Here is a 24,964-nt window from a genome sequence, read left to right as displayed (position 1 = left end):
GTATGTGTTTATAGAAATAGCACAGCACCCTGAATAGAGCTGGCCTTGGAGCTGGGAACTATCCCAGCTCTGTGACCCTAAACAAGTTCTCAATGCTCCAGGCAATCTTTAAGACTACTGAAAAGTTATCATTTGAACTGGTTAAACCTTCCTCATTGAGGAGATCCCTATATCCTTCATAAGTATGATCCCCATCCCAATATAGGTTGTATATCAGAGACACACAGACCTAGACAGACAGACACACTGCCAGCTCAAAAAGTCCATGAGTTACTGTCCAATTTGTGGCCTCTTTATACCAAGAGCTTTGCTGAAAGTAAAATCAAGGTTGACAGATATAAAAGTATTTGATAATCTTGAGTAACTATTGTATCCACAGAAAACATGGAAATTAGGATATTAAAATTAGTATCATTACTATTGATACTTTAGATTCATGTACTACCTTTACCTTCAACAGGCTCAAATGACTTATTTCATTTGTTATCTCGATATCTCTCTAACCTGGGTACAGGTAGATGTTATGAACTATTTTCACAACAGAGAAACTAAAGCAGAGAAAAATTAAGTGGCTTAGCTGTGGTCAGAGTGCTGAAAAGAAAAAGAGAACTGGAATAAAGAACTATTCACAGGATTCTCAGGGAGAAAATCAGCAATATAAGTTGAGTTTTTTCTTTAAGAACAATATAATAAAGGGCAATTAGACAGCATAGCAGATAGAGGACCATTCCTAGAGTCAGGAGATCCAGAATTCAAATTGGACCTCACAATTCCAATAGACTTGTGATGGAGAGAGTCATCTGCATCCAGAGAAAGGACTATGGAGACTGCATGTGGAACACAACATAGTTTTCCACTCTCATTGTTATTGTTGTTTATTTGCTGTTTTTTTCTCTCAATTTTTTTTTCTTTTGATCTGATTTTTCTTGCACAGCATGATATATGTAAAAATATATGTAGAAGAATTAAACAAGTATAACCTATATTGGATTACCTGCTGTCCTGGGGAGGGGAGGAAGGAGAGAGAAAATTTTGGAACACTAGGTTTTGCAAGGGTGGATGTTGAAAACTGATCTTTGCATGTATTTTGAAAAACAAAAAGTTATTATTATAAGAGACAGACAGACACATGGGGAAATAAAACAAAACCAAATTGGGCTTTAGATACTTGACACTGTGTGACTCTGAACAAAACACTTAACCCTGACTGCCTCAACAATAAACAAACAAAAAAATATTGAATGAATGAAGGCATGAAGTAATTGATTGATTAAAGAACAAGATATCAACTGAATAAGTATGGTTACATGGTTCAGTTTGAATGTGTTATTCCTTTAAAAATAATTATCTCAAATCTTCCATGAGACAATTAACCTGAATCTTGAATGCTCAACTAAGTCAAAAATGTGGGTTCTAATCCTAACTTCAATGTGCTATCCTGTTGTGTAACCTCCAGCAAATCTTTTTCCCTGCAATAACAAAAAACGACAACAATAATTTCTATAGCAGTTAAACTATGTCCTTTACAATTCTTCTCTCATTTGATCATTACAACAACCCTGAGAAATAGGTGTGATTATTATCCTCATATCCCTAGGGGCACATAGCTATTTAAATTGGATCTTCCTGACTCCAGCCCTGATGTTCCATCCATCTGCCATCTAACTGACTTTATATGAATAACCTGTAAGATTCTCTCAGCCTTTAATAGCTTCTTACTGCTCTGTTCTTTTATTTAGTTTTTAATATCATAAAATAGCAAGAAAAACTTACAAGTTCTGAGAAGGGGAATCAGCGGCAGGAATACAGAGGTACTTAACTCCCTGTAGAATAGAAAAAAATATTGTTACCCCAAATGTAAAATACTCCCACCCACACACATCCAATTTAAAGGAACCTCTTGCTAAGGTCAAAAAAAAAAAAAAAAAAAAAAGGAAAAAAGAGAAGTTTTTCATGAGCATTTTGTTGCCAAGAAACCATCCAAATTAGCACTTTTTTACATATTCCTGGTTATTTTCCACAACTGTAGAAACAAATGCTCCTATGCCATCATGTAAACATTCAAAATGTTTTTAGGCCAAATCCATATACTGCACCAAAAAATAAAATGCTGAGTGGTTTCTAATTAAGTTTCAAACTCCCTCAATGCCACTTTGCATTATGTCCATCCCATTTAGGATTCAAAATTATCCAAAACAAAAAAGATTGTTAGCAAAATGCTTTAAGCCTTAAATTAAAGAATTGTTACTGTGTTATATTGCTCTTTGCTAATGAGCATCAATTTTAATGGATTCTACAACCAAAACTGCTTTTGCTTAATTTGTTAACTTTTAAATATTTAATAGTGCTTTTGGTACCAAACCAATGGTTCATTTATAACTTGTGCATTTTGAGGGAAAAGTCCCCTTGCTATTCCTGCTTCGCCGTTATGTCTCTTCGAAGCCACACTGCACATCTCCGAGGGCAAGTGGGGATTACCCTGCTTCCTTCAAAAAGATTTAAAGTAGCTCCTAAAATGAGTTCTGAACACACAAAATAAATACCTGGGTTGCCAAAGCATCCGTTTCTACAGCTGTGCTCAGAAGATAGGGCTTTTAAAAAAGCTAGGAAGGAGCCTTGCAAAGTCTTAAAAGCAAAACTATACTGATTGAGCTCTCAGAAGGACCCCTAACACTTCCCATATAATATTCAGTACAGAAAATAAAAGTGATCATCAAGAAATAGGAAAAGTTATCATCATGAAGCTATCGAGATAATTTGTGAATAAAGGAAATATAGATAAGTCTCAATAGTTTATGCCTTGGTCACATTACAGGTATGGGAATGATTCCTGCTTCAGGAGAAAGATGTCATTCTGTAAAGTCCTCTGCCTCGAACAAACAAGATATTCAAACAAGAAGACCTTTGCATCCCTGCTTCATACAATGACATTTCACCATGCTATTTAATCAGTTTCTGAGCAGCACCAATTGAACACTATCTCTTCAAGGATTCTTTGCTACATTTTCCCTAACGTATTCTTTCCTGTCTGCTTCTCCCCAATTTTGAGAAGTCAAGAAAAAGTTTTCCCTCCAGTATCCTCCTTCCTCATACATTATTTCCTGCTTTGCAAGAGCAAACAACTATATAGCAGAGGGTTTCCCTGTGGGTTTTATGAAGTTTAGTTTCAGAGGAAATGTGTGTCTGAAATTCCAACACATCTCCAAACCTATTGATAGTAGGGCAGTAAGTAAACTAGAGTCAGAATAGCAGCCTCATTCTCCCAGAATGAAAATACTAAAGCCACAAACCTGAAACCTGAAAAGAAAGGAAATCCTGAATGAAAATATTACCTTTTAAAAATTTGTTTTCTTTCTCCCTTCTCTCTTAGAAACATACAGGCATATAAACGACACCTTCTTCTAATTTTCGTAATAATGTCTCAATTAAAGGTATCTTGCTATTACCTTGAATGACAGGGTAATCAGAATAATCTAATTAAAAATACTGTACTCTTCAGTCTATGTTTAATTAAAACTTTCTGAGTAAAGAGGATAGTTACTCAAATAGAAATGGAATGTCTTCTTGGCCAAATACCTAAATTCCCTGTTAGAAGGAAAGATGATACAACTCATTCTTATTGAAAAAAATAGCAGCATTATCAAGGTGAACAGAATTTGGAATCATTTCATTGGAGGTAACAAGAGCAGTTATTATTGTCATCATGTACTATTTTACTTTTTGCTTTTTCTATGAGGTAGGAAGTGTATAATTATCTCCATTATTATAATCATGAAATACTATACACAACATTTAGGACTGCTAAAAATTAGAATTGAAAAAGTTTCCCAAGGATTATTCATCCGTATGACTTTCCTATCATTTGCTCCCCACAACCACTAGGGAAGACTAATTTAATCAACTCATTTGTACAAAATAGCCTGCCTTCAAGAGACGATGAAAAGGCTGTTAACCTGTCATGGGAAGCTAGTGAAGACTTCTAATAAATAATAGCTGAATCTTGATACTCCCCTTCTCTGAATCTTGATAAAATCCAAAATCTGCCTTAGTTTATAGAGAGGAAGAAAAGAGGGAAAAGCTGAGGAAGAGGGAAAGGGACAGCTTAGGAACGTTCATTGTGAAACAAGAATCTGTAAGGAGTTCCTTTTAGGTACTTTCAGTAGGAAAGAGGGTTGGTGTGGGGGAGAAAAAAAAGACACCTGCATTTAGAGCACCTGCCATACAAGAAGAATGTCTTATACTTGTTCAAGATTTTACAGTTTGTAAGTGCTTTCTCAAAAGTAATTGCACTTGATCTCCATCACCCCTCTGAGATGTACAGGGCAGGTATTCTGATGCTCACTTCATAGCAAACAAAAGCTAGGAGAGAAATCACATAGCCAGTAGTCCCCCAATGCATTTATTAAGCACTTACTATGTTTTAGATGCTGAGGATACAAATTTTTAGAAGATACAAATTTTTCAGTGCATTTTGAAAGAAGGCAGAGAACACTCCAAGCTTAATCACAACTGAATCATAGTCAAGTTCAGGTTAATAGCAGGTGGTGATCCTTAAAGAAGGTAGGATGCAATTTGAATCTATACCCTCTACCGAAAGGGAAGACCCAGAATTCACCCAATAACAGGTAAATATAGATTTTCTGACTAATATGCTCCAGGGACCCTTTACTTCCCTGTGCACAAACAGGACCCATATTAGCAGTGACCATGGGAGGACTCACAATTGGAACAAAAGGAGTCAAACATGCCCACACTTGAATCACTGTTTATGGCCTAAGAATGCCCATTTAGCCTACCTTAGTCATTGTGAAAGGTTCCCCAAGTCAGTCTCCTAAGATATCAGGCTACACCAGTCCTATTGTTACTTGGGAAGATGGGGGAAGTCTTCATGAATTACTCATTTCTGAAATTTAGGACCTAGCAGTTAATGGCTATTTCAGAAAGTATAAGCATAGAATACAAGAACAGTAAAACTCAGATTATCTTGATATGAGGGAGATTTGAAAAAAGAGAGACAGACACTGACTTCTGATTTTGGGGGGGGGGGTAATAGGAATTTAGATTTTTCATTTACTATGACATCTTGAAGGGGGTTTTTTTGTTTGTTTTTTATTTTTATTTTTTATTTTTTGGTGCTGGAAGTAGACATCCAGTGTCTGCAATTTATACCTGTCTGGAATCAAATCACAGAGACTTCCTGTTATTTTATGAACTGAATGTTAACATTTAAAAATCAAAATTAAAACTTTTGTCAATTCTAGCACAATCTAAAAACTGTATAATCACCAAAAATTGAGAAAACTTTATACTTTTAAAATCCTTTGAATGTTAGCCTTCTGTGTAGTATATAGTGTTGATGTTTATTGTTTCACATGAATTTTTTCAAAGCACAGAAACTTTTTTATTTTTTATTTTTCAATCCCAAATTCTCTGATTCCCCATCTCTTACTCATTGAAAAGTAAAGGAATAAAAAACCATTACAAATTCATATGGGCATGCACAACAAATTTCTACATCAGTCATGTTCACCCTCCCCCACACCCCCCAACCATCACCCCCCAACTCCCACCCCTCCCATCAAAAAGAGAGAGAAAAAAAGAGAAAGAGAGAGAAAGAGAGAGAGAGAGAGAGAGAGAGAGAGAGAGAGAGAGAGAGAGAGAGAATATGTTTCAGTTTACCCTGAGTCCATTAATTCTCTGAGAGCTGATAGCATGAATCATTTAGAGCTGTGCTGATCAGTACTACTAAAGATCTTTCAAAGTAAATTATCTTTACAATATTTCTGTATAGATTTTTTTGATTCTGCTCACTTTACTTTCCATCAGTTCATATAAGCTGTCCCAAATTTTTCTGAAACCATCTTCATCATTCCTTATAGCACAGTAGTAATCATATTCCATCATATTCAGACTTTTTCAGTCATTACCCAACTGAGAAGCATCCTCTCAGTTTCCCCTTCTTTGCCATTACAGCTGCTATAAATATCTTTGTAAATATGGGTGTTTTCCCTTTCTTTGATCTCCTTGGGATATAGATCTAACAGTATTAAATCTTAGTTAACTTAATTAATTAACACACAACTTAATTAATAGTTTTTTGGGTATCATTCCAAACTGCTTTCCGAAATGATCAGTGTTCACAGCTCCACCAAAGCATATTAGTGTGTGCCATATCTCTTCCAGCTTTTATCGTCTTAGTCAATCTGAGATGTGGGAGGTAATCCCTCAGAATCATCAATTAATTAATTTTCACATGATTTCTAACACCAGTATACTGACTTTTTTCCTTGAAATAAAACAAGTGAGAAAGAAGAAGGGAGGCATTGGGAAATGCAAATTATGTAGAAGTAAAAAATATCAATAAAAATTTTATTTTAAAAGAAACTAAAAGAAATCTTTGAATAAAACAAAAATTCATTAGCAGCTCTGCTCTGTTTCTGAATGTTCTTGGCCTGATGCTAAGGTTTATTCCAGATTTTCCACATTCACTCAACTACAGAAATCTAAAAGGAACTATGATGTCCTTGTGATGATATACAAATAAAACATTACAGATACTTCATAGGACTAGCTCTGTTTTTCTTGAGTGGCACAGTAAGGGAAAAGCTTTTGATATATGTAATACTGGGAATAGGGAATGGAAATGAAAAGAAGATATATATAAAAGAGACTCTCTTTTAAGAGCTCATAATCTACCAGAGAAAGGGCCATGTGATAGTCAAAGGACAACACAAAACAATCCAGCTCTAGTAATGCTCCCTAAGAAATAATGGGACCCAGAACAGAGCTGTAATGAATTGCTGTGTTGGATCAGTCATGCTCTCTGGAGTAGATCAGCTCTGAGTCAGATTTGAAGGATAGCAATAAACATGCATTAACAGAGAAAACAGTGAAAAGTGAATTATAGAAATGTTATTAATGCAATTTGTAAGTCAATATTTTCAAAATTTCTAATATTTTTCAGTTTTCTGTTTCAATAAACGCAGTAACCACCAAAACTTAAGTTTTTTTCTTTTCTCTGGCCCTGAAACTAAGAGCTACACTTAAAACCATACAGTGAGAGCCTCAAAAATCAGGGCAAGTATCCCGATTTCAAGGCAGTCAAGAAATATAACTCTCGCTTGTTTCAAGTACAATTTCTAAAATTTACTGGCCTCAACTCTCTGTGATAACACTGCAAGTTAGGGAGCTCTTGAAAATATTGATAGCATCAAAGCAAAGGTTTTTCCAAGAGGCTGAAGAAACTTTCTAAAAATAAGAAAAAGAAAACATTTTCCTCAAGTTACCTCTTTCTTCAATAACAGAGCACAAAACTAAGATGATTTCAGGCTAGGAAAATAAGAAAAACCTTCAGAAATGTTTCTAACAGCTTTAGTCAATGTTAGAAAGGAGTAAGCAATATCAAAGACATGGGTGGAGATGTTATGGGGAAGGATGAAGAGAAGCCAAAAATATAACTATATTCCAAACAGCTGTGAATGATGCAGCTACATCCAGAAGCTTTAACCTTTAGCAATGGAGAACCATTTCATCCTAATTGTTCCTCAATCTACAGAGCAAAAATTTTCTTAACATGTATGTTTAAAAAGATTTTATAAAATTAACCAATTTGGAAATGCATCAGAGGTCCAGTGTTTCATGGAACCCTGTAGGAAACTTTCCTACCAGGTAATGCAACACCTCCTTATTCCAATTCATATGCTCTAAAAATTTAGATGTTTAAATACTGAATGTCTTTATGGAACAGAATACACTCATTTCTGCTGGAAAAAATATAAAACAAAACAAAACCCTAGCATAGTTACCAATATGAAGACAATTTAGAATCATTATATTGGGACTAACAATAGCAATAATTATTGTCATAATATAGAATTTTACTTTTCACCAATTCTGTGAGGTAGGTAGTATATTATTACTTCCATTTTTTCAGATGAGGAAATTGAGAATACAATGCTTCTGTATTCAAGGGAAAGTATCACTACTAATTCTATAATATTTTATCTTTCCCTCTTTCAAGAATTACTGCATGAATATAAAGAGGGTTGTTCAGTTGTGCAAGTCACCACCACCTTTCAAAATTTAGTTCTCATTTGGTTTTTAGTTCTATTTAAAAAGCACACGTGAGACCAATCCTTTCAACATTTGTCAAATTTCTGAAACAATACCAATAACGACTTCCAAGAAATATGTGGATATTTGATGTTGAGGGGGAGGTTACTGAGGAGAAGATTTAGCCCCTGGTTTGAATTTGTAAGCCCAGATGCAAATTACAAACCTCCACCACCTGTAGGCTTCTTTCAGGTTACTCAAAAAATGATGTGTATTTTACTTGTCACATCAACAGATGAGGGCCCAAGGACTTATTTTTGTTTAGGGTATTTCAATGAAAGGCCAAAAGTAGGAGCAATCAGCACCCATGGTTTCATCAAGTCGGTGAGGAGTTATTGAGAATCAGTGGAGGATGTCAAAGTCGACCAGAGAAACACAACTGAAAATCCTTCCATCCATACTGTCCTTTCGGTTAAGTTTCTGGACTGCAGTGCAGATATATTAATGACTCATGAAAATAGGATCAGGGTTTCAACCATCATTCTCAACTTGCCTAATTTTACAGAATTATTTTATAAGTTCTGTTGAAGATACACACAAAAAGAAAACTGCCAAAGATGAAATGGGACCCTTATTATAGGAAAGTAAAAAAATCTAAACAAAACAAAAATAAAATAAAAACACGAGAGGTTCAGGAATCAAACAATACCCCATCTAGTTATCTTTTCTGCGTATAAGTCTCATCTTTCTGGCAGATGAGGATTCTGAAATCTATGATTTAGCGATAGGACCACTGGAGTTTGCAGACATCATATAGCAGTTCCACTATCACCTTGAACACTTACTATTTCTCTGACCCTAGATATGCCACTACCTCTCTGAGTCTCTGTTTCTCATCTATAAAATTAAATATGATCAAAAGTCCCTTCTAGCTTTGAACCTATGGTCCTATGAGCCTTAATGGACAGCTAGATGATGCAGTGAATAGACAGAGCCAGGCTGGAGTCTGGAAGATTCATCTTCCTGAGTTTAAAAATCTGGCCTCAGACACTTAGTATCTGTATGATCCTGAGCAAGTCACTTCATCCTGTTTACCTCAGTTTCCTCATCTATAAAGATGAAAGAAATGGCAAACCACTCCAATGTCTTTGCCAAGAAAACCCCAAGACATGACTGGAGAGTCAGACAGGACTGAAAAAAAAACAAAAAACTGACATGAATCTATTACTTCTTGGAAGTCATTAGAGGTACCATTCTCTATCTGAATAGAGCTGGAGTTGAAACAGAGGAGGAGAAGGAAGAGGGGAATTTTATTTTCAGGGTCTCAAATTTTTAGCCCCCAAAATATCACCCCTAATAATCCCAAGTGCTATCAGGAAAGAAAACAAGACTTGTATGTTTGGATCATGACAGACAAATAAAATCCCTATAAAAAAATCCCAATTTTGAATTTCAGTAGGCTTTCATAGATGGTTCAAAAAAGAATGGGATGACCAGACAGCACTTAAGAATGGCAAAAGAAAATAAAGATGACATCAGGCAAGCACTGAGTCACTTAAGGGAGTGCTATGAATTGGGAGAACTAAGATAGCAAATCACATAGGAAACTAATTGATATTTCACTCTGCTCCTTTCAAGATAAGAATCCCCCAAGTTACAAGTGGAGAAAGCTTATTTAAATTACTTGGTTTACTTCACAAAGATTGCAAAAAAATCTTAATTTATTTCTTTCAATTCTCTCTCTCTCTCGACAATGGATCTCCACAAAAAAGCAAAAAAGACAGATTAATGAAATAATTTGTTAGTACAGGAGATCTTTTTACTGAGAATTGTAGGGAAGAATGTTTCATAGACGTTACCCCTTTATTACACTCCATACTGATTATCAAACTGGGATGCAGGCGATGCAGAGATGGTTAATCATTTACATAAGATCCCCCAGTGAGTCAGTGGAAAAAGAACTGCCAGTTCTATGCTCTCTTTCTTTTGAATCACAGTCCCTTGAATAAAGGTAATTATCATCAGTCACCCTCTCTTCTTAGCACATGATTTAATTCCTTTTAAAATACAGACACAGGACATAAGGCCACTTATCAGCAAGATGGACAGCCCTATTTAGTCCTTTATTTTTCCCCATTATTAACCTTTCCTATCCACCAATGAAATTCAAGACTTCAAAAGGCAAATCTTTGTAAAGCCAGAATTAGAGCTGGACCTTGTCAATTGGTGCAGATAATCTGCTTTGCAGAGGAACAATTTTTAGGTCCTTGACTTTCTAATCCTCTTCCTAAAGTATATAATACTTTGGAATCCATCTCCAACAAGTCACAATTTTTTTCTCTCCATTTAATTTGCAGAAATATTTTTTGTAAATCATTCACAATTTACAGAGTATCTTGCATGTAAAAACCACTGTCTTATATCCAGTTGAAGAATACAAAAAAATCTTGATTTCCAGAATGCTTTCACAAGAATTACCTGATTTCATAAGAAAACATATGTTTTTGTCCCCTAGAAGTTTCTGTTCTAATTAGAGATATCAAATATTTGAGAGCCAGACAAAATTCTATAAGAAGACCTGATGAAGGAAAGATCACCTTCAGTGGGAGGCAGTATTTGATGAAGTAAGACTTCATGGAGAAGATGGCACCTGAACTAAGCTTTGAAGGAAGAGAGAGATTTCCACAGATGAATTATAGATTGAGACAACTTACTGGTATAAACAGAGGAAGGAAGCTGGTAGATTGCCCCAGTTCAAATTCAACCTCAGGTACTTACTAGCTGTGTGACTCTGGGCAAGTCACATCACCCTGCCTGCCTCAGTTTCTTTATTTGTAAAATAAGCTGGAGAAGGAAATGGCAAATCCCTCCAGTTATCTCTGTCAAGAAACTTCATGGGTAACACTGGCATACTATGATCCATGGGGTCAAGAAGAATTAAGACATAACTGAAAGAGAATGCTGAGAAAGGAGTAGAGTGAATCCAGTTTGGATGGACTGACAAAGGAATCAAGGAAAAGTAGCATGAAGTATATTTGGAAGGTAGGTTCAAGTTAGTTTGAGGGAAGCATAGAATGCCAGGCCAAAGAAAGCTTACAACCTATATCCTTGCAGAGAAGATAAAAGCTTGGATAACATAATGTGTTCAGAGAAAAAAAAAAAAAAAAGAAATGTAATGGCCTTAAGAAAAAAAAATGTAAATTGGAAAAAAATGTTTAAACAAGAGGAAGTGACTACTTGCTCAAAGATGCTGGCCAATAGGCATTATGGTGGCCAAGGGTTATTTTATTCCCAAAACACAATCACATGCATAACAATACTGGATATTTTTTTTTTTCTTTGAAAGAGTCAGCACAGAAGAAAGGTCCAAAATAACATGGTCCCTTTAAGAATTACCAACTCACAAAGTGTTCTCTTCCTCCACCCACTTCTCTGCAGACAGATGGACCCATTTAAAGAAATCTAACAGACTATTTTTGTTTTTTACAGCTGCACCCTCTTCTATCCCAGTATAGGAGGAAGGGTCACCAGCTAGGTAGGATCCTCTATCATCATCATTGCAGAGCTAGGAAAAGCTCTGCTTAGGGATTCAGGATGCTGTGACTCTGCCAAAAAATAAAATAAAGTAAAAAAAATAAGAGGATGGGGAGTCAAGAGGAAGATATCTTATGAAGAAAATAACAGCCTTAATTGGTGGGAAGCAGTTCAGTTTAACAGAGATGGTTTTTTCAGTGTTGATGCTACAAGAAAATATGGTTTCAGGGTGAATATTGATAGTAGTCAAGCTATTTAAACAATTGGCAAAGTCGTCTCTGATAGGTGACAGTGGAAATGTCTTCCACAGAAATCCAAGGTGTCATGTCCTATACCAGAAATTAAGAGACCTGAGTTCTAAGCCAGACACTGACCAAATTACCCCTCCTCTTCCAGGTTTGATTTCACTCCTACAAAATATGGACAAAGTTATAGAATGTTATAACTAAAAGAAGCAGGAGAAATCATCTGGTTCAATCCTCCTTGTTTTATAGAAGAGGAAAGAGAAAACTGGTAAAATGAGAATCTGTTTAGAGTGCCACGTTCATTTATAGATGCCGCAGTTTTAAAAGGACATTGATGAGCTGGAGCATGTCAAGAACTCAACCAGTAGGGCAAAGGGTTTTGAGCCATACAGCAGCTGGGCATGGAAAAGAGAAAGCTCAGAGAGGACATGAGAAAAGCTACTGTGTTCGCAGAAAGGACTTTGCTTGCCCTCAGAGAGCAGAACCAGCATCAGGAGATGGAAATTAAAAAGGCTTAAAATCAAGGAAAATTTCCCAACCTCTCCAAATGTGGAATAGGCTATCCCAAAAAGTGATGCGTTCCCCTGCTCTGAAACTTTTCAAGAAGCTGCTAGAAGATTACTTTTCAGATAGTTATAAATGGGGGTTTCTTTTGTATTGGGATTGGACAAGCCAACTGCTAAGATCTCTTCCAAATCTCAAATTCTGCTAATTCCATAACTCACTAGAGGTGACAGTCAGATCTACAACTAAAACTCAGGTCTTTGGACATCAAAGTCCAAGACTCTTTCAAATCATTTACATTGCCACCTTTTGCCCACTCAACACAATTTTGGGAATATGAATTACTGACTTCTTCACCTAGGTCTTGAGGGCTCTAATTTAAAGTTGTCTCCCTATGAACATGTATATGATGTTCACACAATGGCTCTTAAGACAAAAGGCTCTAAATCAGAGTTCATATAGAGTGCAGTGGTCTTAAGGAAACTAAAATTTGGCCAGACACTTTCCAAGTATGGAAAGACTTTTATAAACTGATGCTGAGGGAAGTGAGCAGAATCAGGAGAAAATTATAGACAGTAATTGCAAGACTGTGATGATCAACTATGACAGACCTAGCTTTTCTCAGCAGTGTGGTGATCCAAGACAATTTCAATAGACTTGGTATAGAAAATGCCATCCACTTCCAGAAAAAGAATTATGGGGACTGAATGTAGATTGAAGCATACTATTTTCATCTTTTGTTTCTTTCTTTCTTTCTTTCTTGTGGTCTTTCCCTTTTGTTTTGATTTTTCTTTCACAACATGACTAATATGGAAATATGTTTAAAATGATTACATATGTATAACTTATATCAAGATTGCTTGCTGTCTTGGGGATGGAGGGAGGAAAGAAAGGGAGGGAAAAAAATTTGGAACTTAATCTTACAAAAGTGAATGTTGAAAATTCTCTTTGTATGTAATTGGTGAAAAAAATACCATTAAGTGAAAAGAAAAAGTCATCATTAAATAGTGGGCAATGCTCACATTTGCTGATGAATGCTGACACATTTGCTCCTGCTGTGGTCATAAATGAAAGGGTAGAGATAATTTCTGATTTCAAACATAAGTACTCACTCTCTCAGCCACACCATGCCTATGCCTCTACCCCAAGTTCTCCAAGTACCCAAGATACCACAGAGAGGGAAAAGATGTAAAACTAATAATTAAATGAGTCATTGTAAATGCTTATTCTATTTATATAGAAAATTAAAACTGATTTAACTCCTTCCCCTTCCAGATGTGGGAAGACACACTGACCATATGCTCTCACCTTTTAGATACAAAGTATTAAGAGTTAATATGAAAGTCAGATTAGGCCTGAAACATTTTTCCCTGGAAGTGGCAAGGAAACCCAATCGTTTTAATTTTTTGACCAATAGCCCTTATATGGGATCCTAACCAATGACTATTTACATCGTACTTAAACTTGATTGTAGGCTGAGGTCTGCTATCAAACACTTGACTTATAACATCATATCCCAACCCCATATCTGGAAGGGAAGAACCTCAAACTTATTTCAGTTTTTTATATTAGGGTACAAGTATTGAGATGGATTCACTTCAGCAAAGTTATGCTCTCCAAATGAAGTAATATTTGTCAAATATTACCTGGCATAGAGTAGGAGCTTAATAAATGCATATTCCCTCCCTTTCCTCCAAATGATTCTGGTGTGTCTACCTCATCACATTTTATGCTTCATCATTTCCAGCCCCTGAATCAAGAAAATCAAGAAACATATTAGTTTCTCACAGAGAATGCCTTGTTGCCACACATTCTTCCATACCTGTCTCTACCAAATTAATGTCCCTCACCTTCAAAACTTCAAGACTCACTCACCTTTTCCAGGGAATCTTTCCAAACTAATTCACTGAGCTTTAGTCTCTCATCATTCCATTTCTTCAAATATCTATAGTATTTTATGAGTGGGCATGAATTTAATGCTAATAAATAATGGAAAATCGGTCCTGCCAGGGATCAAGACATATAATCTGCTATGTTTACAAAAACATCTTTACTGACCAGAAAGTTTCTTGGATTGTCTATGGGCCAACTTATCAAAATTTAGATCCGTCAATTAGGTAAAGCTAAAAAATAAATGTTTGCCCAACATATGCAAGGATAATTAAATCACCTGACAATATTTTTTTTGGGGGGGAGGAGGGATGTTAAAGACTGATAAGAGCTTTTAAGCTGGCTAGAGCCATAGGCATTGTTAGCTAGAGTATTTTAACAAAGACTAGACTACATTTAGGGAAATCTAAATAGGAGCCAAATGGGAACTCTCCTTGGAGATTTTCCTAGAATAACTTCAGGTCATGGATTACAACTTTTTAAACACTCCTTTTCCCAACCACTTCTAACACAGACACCTACTGAGAGACACTTAGTTGCTGACTGCCGGGGCTATTCCAAAGTTCAGGAGTTATTCAGCCAATGGAAATTATCTCAGTCCAATGCATGGGACTGACAGAAGAGGTCTTGGAGATCAGCAGAAAAAATATAATGCATATATATATATATATATATATATACACACATACATACACACACATATATATACACACACACATATATATATATATACACACACATATATATATATACACACACATACATATATACATATACATATATGTGTGTGTGTGTGTGTGTGTGTGTATGGAAACAAAAACAGAGTGTGTTCCAACCACCCACTAACATTCTATTCAATTAGAATGGACATGATTAGATCTTTGAGAAGCCATGGAGTTCATGCCCACTTAATTCAGATAAAACGTGTATTAAAAAACCTGGCCTCTTCCTATGGAACCACTTTTCCCCTTATTCCTGCAAACAATTCATTGTCCATTTCTCCAGTTAGATATGTCACTTCACTAAGGCTTGCCAAGGGCGAGCTCATTGCTGTTTTATATATATATTGCTTTTGGTTACACTTTTCATTCTATCCCTCTTTTCTCCTATCTAAACCCTATCTTTTAAGTATATTAAAGAGAATTACCAGAGTCAAGGAACAGTTTCAATGAGAGCCATTAGTTTTATGAATGTACAGGGGAAGAGATGTAAATTCATGAAAGAAAGGACTGGATACCTTGGGATCTCTAAAGCAATAAAAAAATGATCTTAATTTTGGTTCTTTCATTGGCTATTTAAAGAATCAGCTTTTCAAGAACAGGGTTAGCCTCTTGGAATCTCCAAATGCAAACTTGCCCAAGCCAGTGCCAAAGTCTCTTACACTCTCTGAAAGCACTAATGTGGCTCCATTTCAATGTGAGATTACTCTTCAATGCCTAAAGTAGCCAGACACAGGAAACCTTTCCATGCTCTAGACTCCCTGAATACAAGAAACTGAGATATAACTTAATTGAACAAATAGCAACGACTAGACAGTTTCCGATGCCTGCTTTCATCATTTCTATTTGAGTCATTTCTGTTAGAATCTCAGCTGGCTTCAAATAAATTCACCTACACACATCAAAGCTGCTGCAAGCCTTTGGTGTTCAGGGAAGAGATGGCACTGGAGATGCAACAAAGTTCAGGCTGTCAAGAAGGGCTTTTTTGAGGGCAGTGAACCTCACCAGGACACACAACAGAAAAAGCCACAGGCATTTTGCACACCTATACAATGCCTACACTTTTGCCTTACAGATCCTCAGCATCTCTGAAAATCTTAACTCTAAAGATCTTTTTTTAGAGTATTATTCTTCTGTCCAAACAAGTCATCAATGCTATGATTCAACAACTCTTCCTAAAATCATTTGAATAAAGAACTTCAAGTCCAGTTGAAGATTCAATGTTTAGATGGAATTATATATCATTAAGTGAGCTACTTTTCCAACACTGCTATCTATGTTTGTTCCTTTTATGTGATTCTTGTCCATGTTCTCCTGGTAAGTCTCTTTGGAAATGAAATGGAGAAGTTTTGTTCCTCTAGTCTTAGAGTTCTAACCCTTTTTGTGTTATAGACCCCTCTGGTAGTATGGTGAAGTCTATGGACCTTTTTACAGAATGATATTCTTAAATGCATCAAACATAATACAATAATTACAAAAGAATTCATTTATATTGAAATAGTTGTCAAATTTTTTTTAATTAGCAGACTCCATGTTAAGAACTGCTGCTCAAGAATCTTGATTCAACAAATGTTAAGTATGAGACTATGTATGAAACATCAAGGATACTGTAGTGGTGTTTCTCACATTCATCTATCCATCCAAATTTACTGCGACTACTCTCTTGAAGATTTTGGACTACTGTAAAGCCTCCTTTATGATCTTGCCTTAAGTCTTTTCTCAACAATCTCTTTCAATTGGAAATTGAGGAGATGTCCATCAATTGAGAAAGGCTGAACAAATTGTGGTATATGCATGTAATGGAATACTATTGTACTATAAGAAATGGTGGATTCAGGAAAATCTGTTAAGACTTAAACTGATACTGGGTGAAGTGAGCCAAATCAGAACAACGCTGTACACAGTAACATAACATTGTGCAGATGATCAACTTTGATAGACTTTGTGATAGACAGTGATAGATAGATCACTATATTACTGAGAAAAGCAATTTCAAAAGATTCATGATGGAAAATTCTATCCACAACCAAAGAAAGAACTATGGAATCTGAATGCAGATCAAAGCATACTATTTTCACTTTATTATTTTTTTTCTTTCTTGTGGTTTTTCCCTTTTGTTCTGATTCTTCTTTTATAACTTGCCTAATGTGGAAAAATTGTAATATGACTGTACATATTTAACCTGTGTCATATTGCTTGCTTGTTTTGGGCATGTGAGAGGGAGAGAAAAAAATGTAAATCAAAATATTATCAAAGTTAGGTTTTTTTAATTTATTGATTTTCAACAATCTTTCTCTTTTACTGCTACTCAAGTAATCTTGCTAATATAGTCACTTTGATCACAGTATGATTCTTTTTCCATAACTGGCTTTCAACTAACTGTAAGCTAAACAATTCAATAGAATAACAAATTCAATCCAATATTTACTAAGTGATAACTCATTGGATTAGGTACAGGAGTTATGATAAGAAATAGTCCCTGTCCTCAAGGGAGCTCACAATCAAATAGATCTGGACACAATGAAGAATTTTTTAAGCAGAAAGGGAGAAGTTCATAAAAGGTAATTAGAATTTTCAAAAGAACAGTTTTCTGTCTCAGTTGAAAAAAATCAGGGAAAGCTTCATGGACATGATAACTGAAAAGATCCTTGAGAGAAATGGACAATGATAAATGGACAACATAGGGAAAGATGAAGAGTTCCTGCCAAACACAAGGACAGTATGATGAACAAGGGTATAACAGAAGAGGGTGAAAGAGAATGGGGCTCCAGAAGTCTAACTTTTCTGGAATTCAATACTCAAAGGGAAATAACATTAGACTAGAATCAGATTGTGGGAGACCTTGAATGCCAAATTATGGGAATTATAGTTTATTTGGAAGGTAATTAGGAACCAATGAAGGGTTATAGAAAAGAGTTATAATGTGATCAGTGTAGCTGCATTAGCAAGATTACTTGAATATCAGTGTGAGAGACAGATTGCAAAGAGCAGACTTAAGGCAAGACTGCAGAGGAGGCTATACAATAGTCCAATGCCTTCAAGATATTGGTTGCAATAAATATGGATGAATGATTAGATGGAAAGATGTTTGGATGGAAAGATAAATGGATATGAGAGATACTAAAAAATATCTTACAGTGCCTAATATAGCACCTCATGCACAATAGGCATTTAATCAATACTTCTTGGACTAAATTGACTGGATGTGAGGAATGAGAGGGAAGAGTCATAAATGACTCTGAAGTTTCCAGCTTCAGCACTTAGAAGAACATTAATACCAAAGAAGAAGAGAAAATTTGGCAAAGAAAAAAAAAAGACAGAAAAAGGAAGGAGAAAGGATGAGTTTTGGTTATGAGTATATTGATTCTGAGATGCTTTCGTGTCCGATATTTGGATGTTGACAAGCAGAGATATGTGAAATTGGAGAAAGAGAATTTGGGCTAAAGAGTCAGACTAAGAAGTCATTTGCATAGGGGTGATAATAATGGAAGCCATGGGAGTAAAGTCACAAAAGCAAACAGTATAGAGAGCATGGGAGAGAGGGAGGCCCACAGGTTATTGTATGTTTAAGGAACAAAAGAAATTAGAGAGCAAGAATAGAGTGTCTTGGAAGTCAAAAGAGATGGGATTTTTCGAGAGAGAAGAAGAAAGAGTGGGGAAGGGAATCAGAACAAAAGGGAAAAACCACAAGAAAGGAGAAAGAGTGACTAACAATGCTGAATGCTGCGGAAATCAATGAAGGGAAAAACTAAAACTACTAGGTGCTAAGGAGCTCATTAAAAGCATTTTTGGAAAGAAGAAATTCTGATATCAATTTTAGAGAAAGTCAGATAACACTGCAAAGGGATAAAGAATGAAAAGTATAGAAAAGAGTGTGGACTACTTATCCTAGAATTGGGCATTGAAGGAAAGAGGAATAATAACATTACAGCTTGAAGAGCCAAAGGATCAAGAAGGGGATTTTTTTTTTTGGAGGGGTGCATTTTTTTTTTTTTTTAAGGATAAAGGAGACCTGTGAATATTTAAAGACACAGGGAAAAATATCAAGATATTAGACTAGTTGTCTTCCACCTAGCTATACATGAGCCTATGATTCCTGCATCTTGTTAAGTCCAATTCTTTGGACTTTTAAAGTGAGGGGGGAGGGGAAACTTTTTTTGCTATCTTCAAGAACAGACCTGTCAAATTCATCTCATTTTTATTTAAACTTATTTCTTCAAGATACAAAATTTATAAGTCATCAATTTTTCATATAAAATGGCAGAATCTAAAATCAGCATCTCACAAAATCTGGTATACACCCAATACATTACTGGATTGCATAGGAATATGTTATCTACGGATGACAGAAAACTCATAGGATGGAAATTTACATTCTAATGACTATCTTAGCACTGCAATGGATAAGGACACTAAAAAAAATAAATATGTAAAAAGTAAATAACTCAAGCTTCCTGCAGGTGCTCTGGTAAAAGACAAAGAATGAAAAATGAAACATACTCTGAAAAATTTACATTAGAAAGACATATGGGGGGGGGGGTGTAAAAAGCTTTTACTGGCAGGGACCCAATATTATTTCTTCTGCACCAACAAACAACAGATGATAGTCCACATGTACAACAGTGGGGTTTTGACTCAAAAAAGCACCTACTTTGGTAAAAAGGAATGACTATCCTCCAAACCAGTGACAAGTAATGGGTCTTGACCAAAATAGCACCATGCTCACACCTGTTCACTCTTCAATGAGACAAATATCAGTTAGCACTTTCAAAATAAGGAATATCAAGTGCTAAACAACTTCATCACACAGGATCTAGAATTAATCTTGAAATTAAAATAATGTCTTCCAAGTGATCTGTTAATTATCATAATGGGCTGCTGTCATCACATCATTTCTCTATTGAAAAAATAATCAGTGCTTCCTCACTGCTTATTAAAGTATAAATTCCCAATTTTGGCATTTAAAGCCTCCACAATCTGGCATTCAGTTGTCTTTCAGTCTCATTCCACACTAAGCCCCTTTACATATTCTACAATTTAGCCATTCTGTGGCAACCATTCTTGTCCTGTTGTTGTCTCTGTATCTTTAATTCTGTCCTTCATAATTAGAATGGATTCTACAGGAATTTAGGCTGTCTGGGGTTGTTCTGCCAAATTCATTAGTCACCTCTTCCATGAAGCCTTCTCTCTCATCTTCTCAGGCATAAGCTTCCCTCTCTCCTTCCCTCCCTTTTCCTCCCCCCATCCCCTCTCTTACTCTCTCCCCATGTTTCAAATTTGACAAATACTTATTTGCTGCAGAACTTCTGCCCCACCCCCCAAAAAAATTCCCTAGGAAAGGGATTCAAAAGTGACCTGGGAAGTGCTTTCCTTATGATAAACAGAGAAGAATTTCAAATTCAATATTAAAAATGAAAAAAAAAAAATCTAAGTTGCTTCTTCACTCAGGCTGGATCCAGAACTAAGTAACAATCAGAACAGAAAATACACAGCAAAGTGGGGGGAAAGCATTAAATTGGGATTGAGGGACAAGTTTTTTTCCCCCTCTCTCCACAGCTGTTTTCTTAAGTGTAAAATGAACCCATGGGCTCATGAGTCCACAAGTTTTTTATTTATATATATGTAAAAACTTTTTTTTCTTGTGATAGCTTTTTTAAAATTTTTTTATTTCCCCCAGTAACATGTGAAATAACATTTTTTTGGTTATACATTTATATATTTTTTCATAACCATATTTCAAGGATTCATTTCCTTTGTAATCCTATGTAATATATTTTATGCTTTGAAAAACATTATCCTGAAAAAGAATCCAAACGCTAGATAGCCTTATGACATTTAAAAAAAATAAAATAAAAGTTAAAAATCTTTGACTGAGATGATCTCCAAGTCCCTTTCAATTCTAAAATACCATTTCTCCATATAATTTTTTCAAGTATGTAGTTTAACTCCCCCAGAATGTATGTTAGAGAGTCTTGGGTAGCCCTAGAGGTGGAAATGATGTATAGAACTTTTTTTTTTTTTTTTTGGGGGGGGGGGTGGAGGGAACTTCCTTATTGATTCATATCTCCTTCATTTCAGTCTGCTAAAATAAGTTGAAATTCTACAATTTTTCCACTTTACTTCACCCTATAATTCTACATAGGATCATAGGATTATGTATTTAGATACAGAAAGGACTATACAGGAGTCACAAACCCATTCCTCTCATTTTTACCCCTAAGGAACCAGATGACAAGGGTGGCTAAAGTGACTAGCCTATGTAACACTAGCTAACAATAGACTCATCTGAAAAAGCAATATTTACAATATCTTTTCCTTTCACAATATGGGTCTGATTTTTATAATATCCTTTCCCTTCACAATACTGGGTCCAATTCTACTCACAACATATAGTTAACCAACCCTATGCTCAAAGAAGTTAATAAATCCTTTACTGATTCGTTAAAAAAGCAATCAAAATTTACCCAAATCTTGAACCCAAGATGCAATGATGAGGTTCAAAGTCATTTTATATGTCCAGGTTTGTTTTTGCCTCAAGTAATTGAAAATAACAGTGCTGGACAGCACCATTATGGAACACTGATGATGGAAACCAGTAAGAATCAGTTCTAATTTCTTTAAGGTCATAAGACCCATATGGATGATGTAGCACTGGTGATGAATTAATCAATGCATGTCAATCAATAGGAAAGCTTTTTAGAATCCCTTTTCCCCAGATCTATCCCTACTACCCCGGCCATGCTACAGTGTTATTACTTCACACTCAGTGTTAAACAACAGAATCACAAGTTGTTTCAACAAATTGGGAAAATGTCTTTTCAGTAACACATGCAACAGGACAGCAATAAAAGTGAAATTGGACAGTTCACCATTCTATAGAGCATGTATTGCTGACAAATTTCCATTTTAAAACAGGCAAGATATCAATAAAAACAAGTAAGAATCATGCTTGGTTGTTATTCCTTGGTCTCTAATAGCTATCTATATCCTACTTGCCCATCACTTAATGTATATCTAATAAATTCCGTCCAAATAGGTTAATCCATCTCTTTAAGGCAGAGTTGTCCCAGCTCTAAGTCCAGGCCTTCATGACTGCTTGCCCGAACCTTGCTGTCTCATCTTTTCAGCTTCAGCAATAAAGCACTATTGATCATATCACAAGCATTCAAATAGCTGTTGAATGAACAGTGTTTCATGCTGCCAGATGGGCTGTAATCTCTTGGCTGGCCCAGGCACAGCAGAATCATGAAGATGCTGGGCTACGCTAACCAGAGGATTCTGAGAACTCTTGAGTCAATTTATTGTAATTAAAGCTTTTTTATTTTCAAATATATGCATGGATAATTTTCAAAATTCACCCTTACAAAATCTTGTGTTCCAAATTTTTCAATTCAATTTTTTTTAAAAGAGGCATTTATGAAGTGCCTACATGGGTAAGATGGTTCTAGTTCTCTCTCTCTTTCCATCTCTGCCCCATCTATCCTCCTGGCCAACTCACCAGGTTGGCTAGGAATCAGTTTACTTCATGTGCTTCAATAAACGACATCAGATGCCCAAGGAAAGTCTTATCTTTTCCCCTTTTCCCCTCCACTACTCATCTCCACCAAGGTTCAAGAAGAACCCTTCAAACCTATGAGAATAAAGAACTCTAGACTCTTACCCCACGGTCTTTAAAAAGGCAGTCCAGACATCACTTTCCTCTTGGATCTTTTAACTCACCTCTGTTCCTGGACCATGGCCTTTGCCACTAGGCTTGAAACCTAAGCCAGAATACTGGTTTGGAGGATCAAGTATAGGGTCCACTGGGGTAAGCGAAGAGCTAGGGAACGCTAAAGAATTCTATTCCATGTTTGTGGCAGCCCTTTTTGTAGTGGCTAAAAACTGGAAACTGAATGGATGTCCATCAGTTGGAGAATGGCTGAATAAATTGTGGTATATGAATATTATGGAATATTACTGTTCTGTAAGAAATGACCAACAGGATAATTTCAGAAAGGCCTGGAGAGACTTACACGAACTGATGCTGAGTGAAATGAGCAGGACCAGGAGATCATTATATACTTCAACAACAATACTATATGATGACCAGTTCTGATGGACCAGGCCATCCTCAGCAACGAGATCAACCAAATCATTTCTAATGAAGCAGTAATGAACTGAACCAGCTACGCCCAGAGAAAGAACTCTGGGAGATGACTAAAAACCATTACATTGAATTCCCAATGCCTATATTTATGCCCACCTGCATTTTTGATTTCCTTCACAAGCTAATTGTACAATATTTCAGAGTCTGATTCTTTTTGTACAGCAAAATAACGGTTTGGTCATGTATACTTATTGTGTATCTAATTTATATTTTAATATATTTAACATCTACTGGTTTCCTGCCATCTTGGGGAAGGGGGTGGGGGGGTAAGAGGTGAAAAATTGGAACAAGAGGTTTGGCAATTGTTAATGCTGTAAAGTTACCCATGCATATATCCTGTAAATAAAAGGCTATTAAAAAAAAAAAAAAAAAAAAGAATTATATTCCAATAGTTTTGTGGTAGAAGCAAGATGGCAAAGTAGAAGGGACATTCAAGTTGAACTCCCCCAACTTTGTTTTTTTTTTTTTTTGGTTTTTTTTTTTAATTTCTTTTTTGCTGAAGCAATTGGGGTTAAGTGACTTGCCCAGGGTTACACAGCTAGGAAGTGTTAAGTGTTTGAGGCCAGATTTAAATTCAGGTCCTCTTGACTTCAGGGCTGGTGCTCTATCCATTGCACCACCTGGCTGCCTCTCCCCTCCTCCCAACTTGGAAGGAGTGTTGCTCCTCTCCAGTCAACACAAGTCAAGGTGAGACATTTTTCCATCCCAAGGAGGTCAGAAAGATGGTCTATAACACTGGGGCTGGGGCTGCCCTGGGCGTGAAACAAGGTGGCTCCACCAGCTATGTGGGCCTTGGAGGCAATGGCAACAGCAGCAGCAATTTCAGAAATTTTCACCAATCAGAAACAGGAAGGGGAATGGTCAATTAGTCAGAAAGTGATTACAGGGGACCCATGTAATGGTGCTATCTGGCAACTCCAAAGCCAGTGGAACTTTATTCTAATCGTCTACCATATAACTTCTTTTAGATTAACTTGTTGGAGCCCTGGCTTCTGTACCAGAATACAAATACTTGGTAAATACTGGGTATTTTCTAAACACTTAATAATAATAATAGTGCTCAAATGTCACAACTATAAGACAATTTAGGTGGAAGGGGAAAATATACAAAACAACAAAAATAAACAATATATATGTCATCTTTACAGAACATAATATTAGTGAGAAAAGGAAAAAAAATATGTAGGAAGAGGGGGAAAAAATGGTCTGTCCTTGGTTTTCTGATCTGAATTCCAACTCCAGTAATGTCACTCATCAACTATGTGATCTTAAATTCTTCAACTGTTTAAAAAAATAAAAATAAAAGAGGGAAAGTCTATATCACAATAATTCCAATTTACATAATGCTTTAAGATTTACAAAACAGTTTCCTCCATATGATTTTAATAGGTGGCACAAGCATTATCCCCATTTTGCACATAAAAATACTGAGGCACCAATAGGTAAAGTTACTTGTTCATATTCACATCACTAGTAAATGATGCAGGGGTTCATACCCAGTTCTCATAACTACAGGTCTACCCCTTTGCTTCATTATATCTACCATATTGCTTTTTATAATAAGACTAGATGATTCCCCCTGTAGCTCTAAGATTCCATGATTCTGTAATTCAGGGTCCAAGTAGAATTTAATGTCTGCATGGTTATAGACCACCTGGGTCAGATTTTGATCTGCTCTATTAAATATCACAGAGAATGGCCAATCTTTGGGATCTTCCTGACATTTCTCTCAAAATGAAGAAAATTCCATACCTCATTTAGTGAATTTAAAGGCCACTCACTGCAGTTGAACTAAAACAGAATACAACCCTGGGAAATCTTGGCTCCTCTTCTGATGATGAACTATTCTCAGCAAACAAAAACTTCATTGCCTC

At 36.0% G+C, this 24,964-nt stretch overlaps 1 protein-coding gene across 5 annotated transcripts in view; it reads right to left on the bottom strand.

The window, feature by feature from the left end:
* The window catches only part of DUSP22 (dual specificity phosphatase 22), a 73,002-nt gene that overhangs the window by 21,654 nt on the left and 26,384 nt on the right, over positions 1-24,964 (bottom strand). For all 5 annotated transcript variants that reach the window (XM_031946941.1, XM_023496371.2, XM_031946939.1 and 2 more), the window contains exon 4: positions 1,774-1,823. In XM_031946941.1, the coding sequence (XP_031802801.1) occupies positions 1,774-1,823 (50 nt within the window). The remainder of the gene's footprint in view (positions 1-1,773; positions 1,824-24,964) is intronic.

This window comes from Sarcophilus harrisii, chromosome 1, assembly GCF_902635505.1.
Source record: "Sarcophilus harrisii chromosome 1, mSarHar1.11, whole genome shotgun sequence".
Taxonomy (NCBI): Eukaryota; Metazoa; Chordata; class Mammalia; order Dasyuromorphia; family Dasyuridae; genus Sarcophilus; species Sarcophilus harrisii.
This window is presented reverse-complemented; position numbering and strand designations above follow the sequence as displayed.